A 17,668-nucleotide genomic window follows, 5' to 3' on the forward strand; every position below is an offset into this window, starting at 1 on the left:
AAATGAATCTTCCCTATCCTACAGATGGCCATATAGATAACTTCCTGTCACCTAGTCAGTGTCCCTCCCCGGGACCCCTCAGGTCATTCATGGCCTTGTCACGAGTGTCCTTGCATGCTCCCTTGTTATTGACTGTGCTCTGTTGCGCCCCTGAACTAATTCAGAGGACATGTATTAGATAGGTTGATAACTCCACTACTACCCATACCACAGCTCCAGTGGAGAGAAAATAGAAGAAGCACACAGTAAGAGTTTCTCATTCATTACCTAGCTCTTAATAGACTTTCAATGCTCCAGCTTTCCTCTTCTTCGGCTCGATGCTACTTCCTCACTGCACTGGGGAGTTATCTTTCCCATGCAGCCAATGTGAGCAGCACTGAATGGACTGGAATTTATGCCTTTGTGAGACCCATTCCCCTGTAGAATGGGCTAGACCCTTTCCCCCGTAGTGTGGGCTAGACCCAGTGTTTTGCTTCTAATAGCAATAGACTATGGGGGAGGCAACAGAGCACCAGCTCTGCATTTAGATTGCCAAGACATCCTGTTAGCAGATTCATTCCTGTAACAGCTCTGTGGATGGAGATATTTATTACATTAGAGGGTCCATGCAGTGAGGAGTTAAGGGTGATCTTCCCTCAGCCTCCCGTGTGGCAATGAATCAGCCACAATGAAAGAGGTGAACTTGGAACAAAGCCTTCGCCAGTCCTTGCCAACACCCTGAGTGCAGTCTGAGGACCCCGAAGCTGTCCGCTCAGTTAGACAGCGCCCAGGTTCTCACCACACCAGCTCTGGAAGATGCTGTGTTTGCCGCTACGCTTGAGGCTCTTTCTTTACTGCGGTAGATAACTAGCCCAATGGTACTATGTTTAAGAAAATATCATTAGTTATATAAAAGGAAACCTCTTAAAGAGGAGCAGAAACTATATAAAGAAAGAATTAATCACCAAAACAAGTGACAAAAGACAGCCAGCAGAGGCTATTCTTCATCCAGACCACAAGGATATGCCCCACTCCAGCAGAAACACAGGGAAAACGATAATTGTGATATGAAAGCAAACCTCATCTCCACACCCCCAGTCCAAGGTGGGCCATAGCTGTGACACCACTGATATGCCCTGGGATGGGGAAGGAGAGCGGACAAGATCAGGCACTGTCACCCTCCACAGGATTAGCACAGCAGCTGACCTGGAAGATGAACTCTGCCAGGGAGTGATCAAAAGCAGGAGGGAGCAAGAAGGACCGAGTGCCATCTGTCAGCAATCAAGAAGGGAAGGCTTCTCCAGAGCTCTGGCAATCCTGTCCCCCACAGGCCTCTGTTGCTAAGACACCGCTCTTGTTACACTGCCGGCTTGGGTAATCTTTGCATTCTCCTATGTGAATTTTCAACTCTATGCTTTTCACATAAAAAAAAAAAATTGAAAGATAATTCAAACAACACATCCATCTGGAGGAGGAGAGAATTAGGGTTTCCTGACTAACCAAGTCAAAGTGGGTGAGGCTTGCTAACGAGGTCACTTCTGTCATCCATGTGATCAGTGTGCAGGTGGACTTGGCTGCATAGCACTGGAATCTGAAGATCAAACTGTAGCCAACTAGGCTGGAGGTGCAGGCCAGCTGCTGCACGCTGAAGAGCAGGGAGCCTCTGACAGGCCTGGAAATCGCTGTCTGAGCGCTGCAGCTTCCTCCACTCAGTGACAGACTCAGAACAGACTCCTTCCAAGCTTTTCATCTTCCAAAAGGCAATTCTCCTGCCTGAGCCTTTGAGCCCGTTCCCTTCTCTTCTGAGCTGAGTGCTAATTGGATGCATGCACATATGTGTTTCAGGAAGGAGATACGCATGTAGTTGGCCTCTTGCTAATTGTGCAGACACATCTCATTTCTGCAAGTTTTCTTACCACTGTCTGCAGTTCCCAACACATCAAGCCTTACCATTCACTGTGGGACACACTCTCCTGAAATGCTTCCTAGATAATTGTTTTCACTTAACAGTGTGTGTGCATGTGTGCTGATGTGTTATGTATATGTGTGTGTGTGATGTAGGAAGGTCATTGGTTAATTAATAAAGAAACTGCTTGGCCTCATAGGTTAGAACATAGGTGGGTGGAGTAAACAGAACAGAATGCTGGGAGGAAGAGGAAGTTGGGTAAGACGCTTCAGAAAGATGCCATGGATCTGCTCTCTAGGGCAGATGCGATGAAGCTCCGACCCAAGATGGACATAGGCTAGAATCTCCCTGGTAAGTCACCTGGTAAGAAATGGGCCAAACAGTGTTTATATGAATACAGTTTGTGTGTTGTTATTTTAGGGCATAAGCTAGCCAGGCGGCCGGGAGCTGGGTGGCAGGAATGCAGCCCCACAGCTCCTTCAACATGTACATAATGTGTTATGTATATTTGTGTGTGATTATTGTGTGTCCATGTGAGTGTGTATGATGCGTTGTGTATATATGTACATGTGAGATGTGTTATATATGTTTCTGTGTGCTCATGCATGTACTTGTACATGTGCTTGTGTGTGATGTGTGGTGTGTGTGTGCAATGTGTTGTATGTATGCATGTATGTATGCATGTATTGTGAGATGTGTTGTATATATGAGTATGTGGGGCATGCACATAAGTGGTCATGTATGTAGAAACCAGAGAAAGACATTTGGTATCTTCTATGATTCACTGTCTTACTGCCTTGAGAAAGCTCCTCTCACTGAACCAGAAGCCTGGCTTTTCTCCTAGGCTGCCCAACTAATGGACTCCAGAGTGCACTTGTTCTGCACCCCATGATGGATTACAGGATCACATCCATGCCAAGCTTATAATGTGCATGTTAAGGATTCAAATTCGGGTCCTCATGTTTGCACAGTAATCTCTCCCACCCACTGAGCCGTATCTCTAGCCTCAGGTGATGGTTTTTAGAAATAGTCTGCCATCATTAATTCTTGTAATCCTGGGGCATAGTCTTTTAATTTGCTTTTATAACCTTTGTGTTTTTAAGTTATTCAGTCATAGCTACAAAGTATCATACTACATGGTGAGCTGTAGGAAACAAGTGAGATGTTTTTGCTTCAGGGCATAGATTTGTGAATTTTCAAAGTTAAATTTGTCTGACTTAAATTTTAAAACTTAAATTTCATATCTTACATAAAGGTTGATATACACTGTAATTTTATTGTAGTTTTCAATTCCAAGAAAACAAGCTATAGAATGATTAGACACAAATTTTTTTCTAATAGTCATGGCAATTCAAAGCCATATGATAGGATTGGCCGACAGTAGCTTTGTTGGGATTCCTTAGAAAATAAATCCATATGAAAGGACCCAGACTTATTAGAGTTGTCCCCTGGAAATCCAGTCAAGTTCACTGATTCTCTGGTAGTCTCCTTCCCCACTCTGGGCAGGTGTGTATTCCAGAAAGGTCTCAGATGCCTCCATCTAGCCGTGATCCAGTACTCAGTCTCCACAACAATGGGAACCTCACTATCTTAGCAAGTATAAAGGATGCTTCACTCCTAGAGAAACTGTTCTTCATTTATCAGAATCTCATTGTCTTTTTTAGGTCCCTATTCTCAGGTACCAAGTAAGGACAACTAAATAAGTAATAACGGCGGAGGCCACCTTTCCAAGGAAGCTGTCTACTTTATGAAATTAATGACTCAATTTAAAAGCAACCATTGAAAAGCACTGAGACAGAAGGGTCCCAGAGAAATAAAACATTTCCTCAAGAAAAGAGCTTGTCTAACAACAATAATAAGGCAAATAATTCCTCTTAAATGTTTCCCCTGAGCTGGGCATTTTATACCTAAAATAGCTTTATGTAGGGTATTTTGTTAGGGCAGATACACCTATTTCCACTTCCTGTAATTGTTCTCAACAAGGACTTTTTGTGGCCTCTGTCCTCTGTGTCACTGCCCCAGGATTCTCAACACTTTTACCATTTACACACTAATAGTTACCTCGATACAGATGCACACAATGAATTGTGTGTCTTGTTCAGAACTTGTAGCTTTGATAAATCCACCAAAGGTCATTTTAAAAAGCAATGTTAAATTTATTGTCCATTTATACAAAAAAAATTACTAGCATTAACGTCAACATTTTTAGAAAAAGGCAGAACAAAAGCAATGTTGCTGGCACTTTACAAAATAATATTTTTAAGTGCCTTATGCAAATCACCTTCTCTAACAGTTGACAAAGAAGTGTAAGAAACAGACATGGAAGCTCCTCGAAAGGACAGACATGGCTTAGACAGTCTCCCAGCATAGCAAACACTGTAGAAAGTTAAGTGCTTCCCTGGAAAAGAAAGCGAGGAAGGTACTTGGTTTATCAACAACAACAAAAGTCAAATGTCTACTAGGATTCTTTGTGCTGAGCTGTGTGGCACGGACCAAGTCAGCATCAGATTCCAGGACAGCAATAATCACAACCAGTTGAAGCACACTGGTCAGGAATCTTTGCAGAGCTCTTCGGGGGCCCCACGGATCCTTATGCTGTCTCAGCTGAGTAGGCCTGGAAGTCTATTACAGCACAACTATTCGTTAAGTTAAGATCAGACTTGTCCTCTCTCTCTCTCTCTCTCTCTCTCTCTCTCTCTCTCTCTCTCTCTCTCTCCTCCTCCTCCTCCTCCTCCTCCTCCTCCTCCTCCTCCTCTTCTTTTTTATCCTCCTTCTTTATATGTACATGCAGGCAAAACACTCATATACATAAAATGAGTAGCATAAATAAAAATGTGCTTCCAAGTTTTAAAGATATCTATGATTCCTTTCTGTAGTTTTAACATTTGTTGCCATATTCATTTAATACTCTAGTGTACAAAGGATGAAACTGATTTTATTTTTCCTTTTATGTGCCTGTCTGTCCCAACACACCTACAAATATCTTCTTTCTTCACTTATTTGTCGTGTCTGTGGTGATGTATACCTGTATCTATATCATCTATATCTATATCATCTATATCTGTATCCATATCATCTATATTCATATCTGTATCTATATCATCTATAACTGTATCTATATCATCTATAACTGTATCTATATCATCCATATCTATATTTATATCCTATGCTGGATTATATGCACACACCCACATGTACAACCAGATCTTTAACTATTTAATGTGGTTGAAATCCACTTATTTTCCTTTGTGGTTACTTTTTGTGTCTTTAAAAATGTTGTTCTAGGGGCCTGGAGAGAGAGCTCAGCGCTTAGAAGCACTGACAGCTTTCCGAGAGGACTTGCTCCCCAGACCCATATGACAGCTCACAGCTGTCTACAACTATAGTTCCAGGGGATACAGCACCTCTTCTGAACTCTGCAGATGTTCTTGCAAGCAAAAGAAAAAAAGACAAGTATTTAATCACAGAAAGAAGAGCAAAGATACTAGCATGAGGTAGGCCTTGGTGAGAAGAAGGGTTCCTTCCTGTCAACGGGGGGGGGGGGGGGGTAACTAAATGTCTCTGGGTAACTAAAGGAGTCAGTAAGGCATCACTCACTGCACAGAGCCTTCAGAAAACATGAAGTGAGTGGAGAAAGTTAAAGGTAAGCACACCGTATAATCCTGATCACCGATACTAAGGCAGAATCTCTCAACTTAGCCATTTTCCTAACCTTTGGTTCCATATAATTTGAGTTCCAGGGGATGCACAAGAAAATTAATGGTCCCTTTGAAAAGTAAACAATGAAAGCATTCAGTCAAAAGAGTCCCAGGGAAATAAATAATTTCCTCATTAGGACAGTTAGGCTATAGAAACACAAGCATCTCAGACACCTATCTCAAGGTACCCATTGCACCCCTTTTGTCCCCTGTGATAACCAAGTTGTCAGGTGAGTCAGTGAAGTGGAGAGACATCCTTCCCTGTGTCACAATCACTGTCCAAAGGGGGACAACATACTCCCTAAGCTGGGTAAGACTCTCCCATGCCTTTCCTCAGCCTGTCCTTCCCCTTTCCCCCACTCCTGTTCTCAGTCCAGAGACACACATGGTGCTAGGAAGGTTCCAGGCAAATGACCACAGAATAAGCCCTTTCCCATTGTAGCCATCAATCACAGGCACGCGAAGAACCTCTGAGGCACACGCCTTCCACTCAGGTGTCTATTTTGATAATACAAAGTTCTTAATTTTATCTTTATTCATCAGATGTTTTGTTTGATCTATTTCACACAGCCTGCACCTACAAGACACTGCCTGTAGGGATTCTAGAGTTATCCAAATAAGTGACAATGAGACACTTTTTTTTCATAAAAGTAATCAACATTTTAAAAAATAAAATCAATGCATAAAAAAGTCACATCGCAAAGACCCTGAAGAATGATCTTTAAATGTTTTGAGTAACAAAATGCAAAGCCTGTCTCTTTCCCCCACTTCTCTCCAGTTCTCTCCTTTCTTTTTCTTTTTCTCTTCTCCTTCCTTTTATCTCCTCCTCTTTCATTTCCCTTGTGTCCCCCCTCCCTCCTCCTCACCCCCTTTCCTTGTCAGTTTAACCAATTTTTCTTCCTTAATGGACGAGGAAAGGGAAGAAATTACAAATCATTAATTAGGGATATGATACGATCTTCTTAGAAATAAATTATATTAATTAGCTCATAGACGTTTTAACTGCTGCAGTATTTGGAAAAACGGTCAAGGAGTAGTAGCTGCTGTGTGACTATGTCGGAGGCCTAGAGAACACTTCTGTTAATGACAGATTAAGACTGTGTGCGAGGTGGGGACTGGGAGGTTTCTCTTGCAATTGGAGCTAATGAACCAAGAGAGTCGACAAGAAAGTTTAATTATTGGACGGTACAAATTGAATAGTGTATGTCTACATAAATATGAATCTTTTCCCTCTATTTATTTCCAAACTATTGACGAATAGACAAATGATGACCGACCAATGCTAAGGGTGCCTAGGCTTTTCTATTGCTTTGCTTTGCTGCTCACTATGGAACAGCAGGTAGGCAGCAAACGTCAGGAAGCTTCAGCTTCCTCATTCGAGAAAATCGGGAGCTTGGGAAAGATTGTCCACCAACCTTAGCAGTATAGAGAACACCCAGTTCAAAGCACTTGCATTTTAGTTTAAGCATGCGCAACTCTACCAACCAATGGGAAGCAGTTATGCTAGCACACCAAACTGCCGGACCAGCAGAGTAAGGTTTAAAAAGCATGAAAAGCTTCCTGTATCCGTTAGACCTGGATGCTAAAACGTCGATGTGTTGCTCTTGAAGTTCATTTTAAATGTCTGTGATGAATTTTTAGTTGAGACTAAAACTTTAGTTCTAAGGGTCTTTTGAGCACCGTTGAAAATGCCAGTTGTGTTTGGCCAAGGAATCTTCAACAGTTCGAGAGAGAGAAACACAGTTATAAAACATATTTACAATGACAGGCACAAGAAGTGAAGGAGAGAAAACTTGGTAATCAGCCACGAATGGGGGAGGGAAAAAGATTCTGCAGGGCTTCAGAGGCTTCAGGTGCAGCGGGAGGGGCTCATCCACTACTCTCAGAGACACAACTATAACATTATCAGAGAAACCGAGTTTAACTCAGATCTTACAGCATCTCTCAAAGGACTGTGCCAGATGTCAGTGCACAAGGCAATCTGTCAGAGGAGGTTCATCTGTGAGCCCTAGTGCTGAGGTTCACAACTGGAGCGGGGCGGGAAGGGACTGCCTTGACAATGTTTTCAACATCCAAGGTAAAAATATAAGCCATATATCCACCTCCACCCCCAGAAATCCAGCTTTTGGGTACAGCTACAAGATCTTAAACTGACAGACTCAGATAGAGTAGATGGGAATGTAAGGGCCAGAAATCTTTCCTCTCCGTAAAGGAAGCAGAGGAAATGGATTAGTTGGAAAAGCCAGAGCCTCATTAAGGAAATATGTTTCTGTCCTCTGCCAGACTCTTAAAGTCTTGGCTCCTCTCTAATCAGCACAAAAGCCTTAACCTAAGCAGCTTTTCCGAAATGATCTCAGCTCTCTTCTGCATTCTGCTGAAGAGACACTCGGTCCATATCCTGAGAAACTCTGGATCTGAAAGGGGAAATTTCCCCTCAGTGGTCAGAAGCAAACAGTACTTGGTGAGGTTTCATCCCGAAGAGGCACGCAGAGAGAGAGAGAAAGACAACACAGGAAGTGTGCCATAACAGGGTATGGGTATCTGTGGATTCGCTGCAGCTAGGCTTGCGACCCACATGAACTCAGACCAGAAATGAAGCTCTGGAAGCAGTTGCCATGGGAAACACCAGCCTGGGCCTCTTACTTAAGCCCTGGAACACGCTTGTATTGTTACAAGAAAAGCAGGGAATCGCTGCAAAGGATAAATAGGCATGAAGCTGTCCCAAGTGTCTGAGGGCACATCATCAGATGCGTCAAAACCACCGGAACTCTTGGTTGTAAGAAGTACATCTTTGACTCTGGGCAGTGGTAGCACAGGCCTTTGATCCCAGCACACAGGAGGCAGAGGTAGGCTTATCTTTGTGAGTTAAAGGCCACCCTAGTCTATAGGAGGTAGTTCCAAGACAGTGATATCTGTTACACAGAGAAACCCTATCTTGAAAAACAAAACAAAACAAAACAAACCATCTTCAGCCGTACTCTCTTAGATGCAGCAGGTTGGATCTTAGTTTTTCTGGTTAAATATTAACATGAAATTCATATTTATTGACATCATTAATATAGTAAGGTATGAGCTCTATTCCCCATTATTTACAGGGACTTCTGATGTATTATTTTTATGTTAAAAACCATCTCTTTCAAAATGCTTCACAACTTGCTCTGCTTAACAGTTTAACTAAGGAAAAGGGAACTTGTTCCCATCATTTGGAAATGTTTAGGTTGGACTGACCAAAGAACAGGAATTTGCAAACCCACTGTCCTGTCTCTTAAACACCTTTGTACCTGCGAGATGTATTTAGTTATGTCCCATGGGAAGAGACGTCACTTTTCATCTGTGTTTTATGCAAACAATTTGATTTCAAGGATGAGCTCCCTCTGCTCTGGTATGTAGAATAGCATTTTGTGCACAGTATGGTCACTGTAGTAACAACGTTGCGTGGACAAATACATGAAATGACACATTAGTCAGAAGTATTAGAGAATATCTTTCCTATTATAGATTCAGATTTTTTGCCAAGGACTATGGTAGACTCCTCTTCTCTGGAAATTCTATGAATTATGGACAGCCTCATTTTATCTAATGAAGAATATGCAATTGGGGGAGAGATTAGAAGACAAGAACACGTTTTCAGGTGCCGTCCAACTTTATGATTTTAGCTACTTTTGCTATTTTTATGAATCATCTGATCACAAGGTAGACTCCGAAAGAAAGTCTCATTCATTTTCACCTTCCCTCTGGCCCTGTGGTGGGAAAGCTAACCTTGCACCATTTGTTTTCATATGCAGGTATAGTAATCCACAGACTAGCATCAGATATTACAAACATACTCACGGCATCCCTGAGCAGGCCTTGGCGTGATACTGAAGAGAAAGACATTTTAGAAAACCAGCATAAGGGACCCGTCAAAGTAAGCTCACTGTCTCTCACCAAGGTATAAGGGACCCATCAAGGGAAGCTCACTGTCTCTCACCAAGGTATGGAAGCTGTTGATGGCAGCTTTCCTGCCTCTCAGACACTGAAGAAAACCATCACAAAATGTGTATGCAATTGTTCTTCCACTACATAAAGTCTCATTTAGGAGCTATTTCTTCAAGTGGCCTTAGTAATTCACACAAGACTTGAGAAAGAAAAACGTTTAAGTATATACTTAGCATAATCTTGACTTGATTCTTCAGCTTTTCACTTCCTAATGTGGAGCATACAAGCTCTCCTGAGCAACCAGGTGCTGTCGACCGTGTCCCCTGAACATTACAGTCATGGCTGTCTTCATTAGAGCAGCAGTGACACCCACAGGATACCCACAAGCTTGGGTCTGCTGAGGCTCCCCCATCAGAAGGGATAGACTGTCACCTGAACTCCCAGGCCCTTCCTTCATCTGCCCCAGATAGGTCTCAGGACGTGATAGTTTGTATAAAGTATGAAGGTAACCTTAACTGAGACGCTATCTATGTTGCCAAGGGAAAATAATCATCTAAGTTGGGGTGAGATTTTTCACTAACACAGCTGTGCTTCTGTAGGTAACCCCTCATCTTTACTGCGGTAAGTAAGCCTAGTGAACCAAGCTAGACTTGGATGTAACTGTTGCTTTGTTCTGTTGCTTCCATTCCCCTGGGTTAGTAGATATTTGTGTGCATGGACCAGTAAAATTTCAGTACAATATGGGGACATGGCAGAGCCAAAGGAGAAACTGGAAGGAAGAGCTTCATTGTCCCTGCTGTGGGGGATGAAGCTCAGCAGTCTGAGGCTAGAGCGTCAGTGGGGTAATATCCATGTTGCCCTTCTCTACACAGTAGAGAACGGTGTTTCTTCTTAATATATTTAGTAGCCATGGTGTTTCCGATACAAGTGGTAAGACATGCAACTAAAGATGAGTTGTCTAACATGAAAAATCTGTGGGAAAAATCCCTATGGGGCACATTTTTTCTGTGTCTTATGAGGTAATGTGAATCTTTAATGAATGCAATCTGCCAATGGCACAAGGGGGCATCCTGAGACTCAAAGATGAACCAAAGAGCATGCTGAATCTGAAAGGGGTCAGGACTGTAAGGGAGTGGCAGAAGTCACTCTTACAATGTCCCTACTTAGGGTGTTAAGTTATGCAATTGAGGCTGGGCTCTCTGTCCAAAAAGAATTTTATCAGATAAAAATTGCAATCAGAAAAAAGATATGGAAAATGTTATCCTTCATGCTGGCCTCAAAGCCAGCACATGGGGACAGCAGACAGTCGAAGGCTTAAATGATATGGTTTGGTGACTCCAACTGTTTCTTTCCTGGACTGGGTGGCAGTGAGTCTTCAGAGATGTTGCCACCCCTCTCTTTGAAAACATCATTACCAATGCCCCCTCCATGTGCCAAAGACCACCTAACAAAAACCCCAACACCAGATAGAAGGAGCTGTCTTTGAGTTGTTGGTCAGGCTGGTACAAGAGGCTCCCAAAGTATATGACATGTTGCTATTACTCTTGGTAGACACCAGAGGTGGGAGGTACCTATTGTTGAAAATACCATGCATTTCTGACACAGAGCCCAAGGCACGCCGAGCTGAAACTCACCTGAATATTTCCTCTATGAAATATTCATGGTACCAGAAGGCACAATGAAAGCTTCCAAAATGACACAAGCAACAGTTCTCCCCAGTTATGATGCCTATGAACAACTACAATGACCATTATAACATTCTTCAGAACATTGTAAGGTAAGGTACAGATATGCGGAAAAGAAAACCACACACCAGTTAGTTACAATAACTAAAAGGTAAAGAAAGAAACTTGTGTACTAGGACAAAGAATACCCCCAGAAGCCATGAAACTCATTGCTGGGATGAGCTGCCTGCCCTTCACCTGTTGGCCTGGGAGCCCCGAGACTCCCCAAGCAATATGGACCATCTCAACATGGCTGTCGGTTCACTGCTAGAACTAAAGGGAGACCGGACTGCTGAAAATACTGTATACTCTGGATGTGGGATGTGGAGACACCAAGGCGGACTGAGTCATAAGTGTCTGCCTTGCTGAGTAGCTCACCTAGTGCCGGGACTGCTGGGAGAGAACCCGCGCCAATGGACCGACCTCACTCTGGATCTTTGTGCTATGTTGTCAGCATAACAGGGAAGGGAGCCATCTGGTATTAGAACGGCATGAGTGCTAAGAGTGTAAGCAACTATATTCTGTATGGATTTAAGTGCTGTTCAAATTCCTACAGGAACAAATTCACACCTGGCAGGGTAAATCCAGTGACAAGCCACCCACGTCTAGGGAGTCATAGGCCAGAGTCAGGAAGATTCTGCTTTTTTGTAGTTGTTGTTTGTTTGTTTGTAGTTATTATTGCTACTTTTTTATGTTTAATGACTATGATGTTACTATCAAATTGCTCCTGAAAGGAGGATGACTATATATCTTTCTTTGGGTTCACCTTCTTATTTAGCTTCTCTAGGATCACGAATTATAGGCTCAATGTCTGAAAAAGCATGGGATAAAACCGGACTCGCTGAACATAGCGGACAATGAGGACTGCTGAGAAGTCAAGATCAATGACATTGGGTTTTGATCCGACTGCACCTACTGGCTTTGTAGGAGCCTAGGCAGTTTGGATGCTCACCTTACTAGACCTGAAAGGAGGTGGGTGGTCCTTGGACTTCCCACAAGGCAGGGAACCCAGACTGCTCTTCGGGCTGATGAGGGAGGGGGACTTGATTGGGGGAGGGGGAGGGATATGGGAGGCAGTGGAGGGGAGGAGGCAGAAATCTTTAATAAATAAATAAATAAATAAACAAATTGTTCCTGAAACATTGGTGTTTATGTCGATAGGATTATTGTGGCTGTCAGTCTTGGTCAGAGGAGCAGAGACGCTTCCTGCGGTAAATGGTGGTTAGTGTACACACTTTTAGTTTATCAAATTCCAGAAATAGATTATTCTTTTTTTGTTGTAGCACCATGTCCCAATGCCCATAAGCAGAGAAAATAGCAAAATATCTATATCATTCCCTTCAAGACTCAGAGCATCACGGAAAAAAGGACAGAAAGAATATACGAGCTGAAGGAAGAGTGTCATTGACTCCCTTCAAGAACAGCATCCATTGCTATCTGACTCAGAGAAGCTGTGTGTGAGGCTAGAGACCCTCAAGATTAGGTCTCTTGGGGTTCCCTTATAAGAGTTGTCAGGCAAGTCACTAGATCCATGCCTGATAATGCAGCCAGTCTTTTCTGTACCCCCATTCTAGCTTTATATACTTCTATTCCAGATGCAGAGTTACGTACAGCTTCTCTTGGGAGGTGCCAAAGAGTATGAGTGTGAAATTGTAGCTGAGAAAGAGTTTTATCTATACAGCCACAAGGAACATGCGTGCTGCAGTGAGACTTCTCAGTGATCTAGCTGTTTTAGGATCACCCACGCTCAGATGCATAACCGTTCAATCATGCTTTAATAGGCCAAATAAACTCACAGGTTCCCTAAGCAAGACTTGGCTGTAACTGTAACCTGGTCTGTTGCTAATGCCCTAAAAGACTTAGTAAACATTTCTTCATGTCTCCCGAGTAAAGTTCATGCAATAGCAAATACTCTCTTCTTCAGGGAAGAATCACAGCTAAATGCCAAATCAAGATGCAATGGTTTCCACTTTATTTTTTTTGTTATGAGGAAACATTTATGACATACTTCTTAGAAATTCAAGAACAAACAAACCCAAGACAGGAAATACTCTTTCAAGTAGGCAGCACTTACCTGTACACGAGTAATCGTCGATCCTGATGTACCCAGTTTTACAGATGCACATAAAAGAGCCAGGAGTGTTCACACACATGGTGTTCTCGCGGCAGTAGTGACGCCCTTCAGCACACTCGTCAATGTCTACAAAGGAAAAGTAGGTCCAAGGTCAATGGTGGCCAATACTCCAGAATTTTCCAATAATTTTATTTTTGTCCAGAAGAGAGGAATAGCAACTAATTGAACTGCATTTTGAAAGAGCATTCAAAAATAGCACCTTTAATAAGAATGTTTGATGTTCACAGGACGGAAAGCATGTTAGCTTTTATCAGCGTTTCCTGCTGCAGTTTCAAAAGGGCCTGTCAGTTTCGAGTTATATCGTTAAGAACAGCTTTTGAAATCCTTAGTGCATTCATCTAATCGTGTTTGATAAAACGAGTCAGAAAGAGTAAATCGGGCTGCCTGAGCATCTTGAAATCTTAGTCACTGAGCCGAGCAACTGTTGCCTTTGACTCACTGGCTGTTCTGTGCACCTTGGAGAGGCCTTGGAGGAAGTAAGTAAAGTATTCGCTGCACACAGAACATGACGGACTTCACTTGAAAGTGAGAATCCAAGAACAGCAGTTTATTAGAGATACTAACAGAGCAATAGCTACCCTACTAAGTGTCTGAATGCAGACAGGATTACAGTATGGAGACCAGAATCAGAAGAGAAATTATGAAGTACTAGAATCTAAAATGGGAGATCATACATGTTAATTCTTACTTTAAGTATAAAAGCTTAGAGATGATAAGCACAATAAGCAGGGGTGAAGAAGGTGAATGCTAACAATAAACCTCCTTATTTAATTGTACCTGCTCTACATGGAACATAAAGCACATGTCAAATACTTGCTGCTGAGATCCTTTACTTTGAACTGAGGAGATGGCTCAGGCAAGAAGGTACCTGGTGCACAAACACAAGGAACTAAGTTCTAGGCCCAGCACTGTGTAAAAGCTAGGGCGCAGGCATGCACCGCCAATCCCCATGGCTGGGAAAATGGAATGAATCCGGGACAAAAAGATAAAGGAATCAAGAAAAGTTGAGAACATAATGGAGTTATCAGGCAAAACTGGGAGGAGTAAGAAAGTGGTTTTTATTTATTTTTCATTGCTTTATAAATAATATCATCCAAAATTTCCACTTCCTCCCCTCTTCTCCTTACCCTCCTGCTCCCCTACTCACCCCCCCCTGTCCAGTCCTAAGAGAGGGCAGGGAACTCTGCCCTGTGGGAAGTCCAAGGCCCTCCCCCCCCTACATCCAGGCTAAGGAAGGTATGCATCCAAATAGACTAGGATCCCAAAAAGCCAGTACTCGCAGTAGAGACAAATCCCAGTGCCGTTATCATTGGTTTCTCAGTCTGCCCCAATTGTCAGTCACATTCAGAGGGTCCAGAAAGTGTTGGTCAATGGATTAATGCTATAGTTAGAGAGGACAAAGGAATTCTATTGGCTTGCTTCACTGTATATCCCTACTGATGACAATAAAATTTAAGAAATATAAATTTTGTTGAAAATTTTTACCACAAAGAAAATGATAACTATTTGAAAATATAATGAATTCATATATAAATTATTACTTGATATATTATTAATATGAATAATTCCTTTGCATTAATGCATCAGGTAAAAATTATAAACACTAGGTGAGTCTCTCCACCATGTCAGATTTTAAGCATCCTTTACCAGGGTTTACCTATCTGATCATCCCCTCCTGCAACCTCTCCAAATCCCCAGATCTAGTCCAAGTCTTACACTCAGTGCCTTGGCCTGGTCTGGCCACCCCTGTCTATACCAAGCTCTACACTTCCTCTGGTATTTCTATTCCTTCATAAAACCAACAGGTCTCTTTCATAGCACACTGAACATTTCCTCCCAGGCAGATCCTGCATATTCTTCCCCAGGGTCGATCTGCCTAGTCCTTTCTCTACTAGTCTCCCCCCCACCCCAAACACCATACCTACAAACTCTAGGACCAGACCAAGATTCATAGCCTGAATGCCTGCCAGTCTGTGTCAACCTGATTTTATTCTACCTAAGTCATAGACAACATTTCTACCCAACCTGGTCCACACATCCTGTGTTCTAACCACACTTGAGCTAATCATATAAGGCATAGAACTAGCATAAGAAGTTCACATATTCAAATTTCATTTCACAAATTCAAACAATATGAGACATCAAGACAGTAACTCTACTCCAAATTCAATAAAGAGATAGAAAGATGAAAAAGGACTCAAGCTGAAGCAAAGATGAAATTTAAAAGCTCAATAACTCAATTAGAAAACTTAAGGGAACACCTTACAAGTACAATGAAGCAAGCAGAAGATGAAATGCCAGGATGTGAAGCTAAATCGCAGGATCTAGTCAAAATAAACAAAATATGAATTTTTATTAAAAACACAGAAAAGAAACATACAAGAAATATGGGACCCAATAAACAGACCCCATTACATTACAAGAATAGATGAAGGAGAATAATTCCAGGTCAGTGTCCTAAATCAGATCTTAAACAAGATCATAGAAAAAAATTTCTCCAGGCTAAGGAAAGACATACCTATACAGATTCAAGAAGAACATAGAACACCAAGTAGCCAAGACCAGAATAGAAACTGTGTATGGCGTATTCATTGTTAAAACACTAAGTACACAGAACAAATAAAGATTATTGAAAATTGCAAGGAAAGGCACAAGCACTTACAAAGGAAAACCATTTAGAATAACAGATGGTTTTTCAATGACAACTTTGAAATCCAGAAGAGGCTAGAAAAAAGACCATGACAGCCAAACTAGATTAATATGCTCAGCAAACTATCTGATATAAAGGAGGAAAACAAAACTTTTCATAGTACAAAATACCTAAAATAATTTTATCCAACAGACCAAATCTAAAAAAAAAAAAACTCAGAAAGCAATATTTGATGCTGAAGAAAAGAATGAGCATAGCAGAGACTGTAGAAATAAAACCGAAGCAATAATCCCTGAAACATAAAGCAGCACCAAGAACACATGACTGTAATCAACACAGAATTTTCAATAATAACTTTAAATATTAGCACTCTTAATTATTCGGTCAAAAGACACAAGATGACTGAATGGATCAAGATACAAAATCCAAGTATATATTGTCTTCAAGAAATACAGGGATGTCAAGATCAGGAGAAATAGTTTTCCCTGAGGAAGATCCACCAAGAAGTTTATTTATGATCTCCCAATTAATTATCCAATACCAATTTGTCAGTCCTGAGATTATATACATGCAAGTAACATTATACAGACTGAGAATGTTATATTTAAAAAATATTCATATATATTTATTGTGTGACTATATCATATATATATATATATATATATATATATATATATATATATATATACTACACAGTGTAATGCATGCTGTGTGGTATATGTTATATATTCAATGTATATTCATATATATCACACATTCTAAAATACATGCATATATATACCTATGCGCACACACACACATATGTGTGTGTGTGTGTGTGTGTGTGTATATATATACACACATATATAGATAGAGAGACAAAAATCTGAGGAGACAAAATGAAATGGGTTGGCTGGGGAAAGGAATAAAAATGATGTAATTGTAATTTCTAAATATAAATCTACCCCAAATCCTGAATTCTCTATGATGGAATACAGGCAACTAATTTAAAGTAGCTCTATGAGAACTCTAATACAATTTTCTGCTGAGAGACAACTAGGAAACATATTAGGTTTTCTGTGTTGTGGACAATACATAAACGAACGCGGCTGGAATTGTACCATTAAAATTCATTCACAAAAACAGGTATTTGATATACTCCAGTATAGTATATAGTATGTAACCAGAGTTGAGACCATTACATGCATTACTTATTTCTGTCTTGACAATATCTTGGAAGGTGACTTCTAAGTCAGTGAAGCCAGTGAATACTATAGAATGAGCCCATAAACTTTTAAAGGCTGGTTTCATGACAATTTAAAAATAACCATCAGATTTCCTAATTTTCTAGAATACTATTTCTTATTCTATGCTACTTCTTAATCTTTGCACTGGTTGGAAAAACAAGTATTATAGTCTACAAATTACCTAACTAAATAGTCTGAGATAATGTGATGAGAACCCATTAGCTAGGGTCTTGAGACCATAAAGAGAATCATATGGAATTATTGGAGTACTTGGTTTGCTCAGTGGATGAATAACTCAGCCCTGTGAAAGGTTCTGTAAAGGCAAAAGTTACTAATAATAACCAGACAAAACAAAATAAAAATACTAACATTGAGTCCTCAAGCTTAAGCCTATGAATGAACTACACAGGAGTATCGAGAAGTGTGTGTGCAC

General features: G+C 41.2%; 1 protein-coding gene across 4 annotated transcripts in view; it reads right to left on the reverse strand.

The window, feature by feature from the left end:
• Window positions 1-17,668, reverse strand: part of Nell2 (neural EGFL like 2) — a 315,760-nt gene that overhangs the window by 108,643 nt on the left and 189,449 nt on the right. For all 4 annotated transcript variants that reach the window (XM_075960452.1, XM_075960454.1, XM_075960451.1 and 1 more), the window contains one exon: window positions 13,300-13,425. In XM_075960452.1, coding sequence (XP_075816567.1) covers window positions 13,300-13,425 — 126 coding nt within the window. The remainder of the gene's footprint in view (window positions 1-13,299; window positions 13,426-17,668) is intronic.

This window comes from Microtus pennsylvanicus, chromosome 2, assembly GCF_037038515.1.
Source record: "Microtus pennsylvanicus isolate mMicPen1 chromosome 2, mMicPen1.hap1, whole genome shotgun sequence".
NCBI lineage: Eukaryota > Metazoa > Chordata > Mammalia > Rodentia > Cricetidae > Microtus > Microtus pennsylvanicus.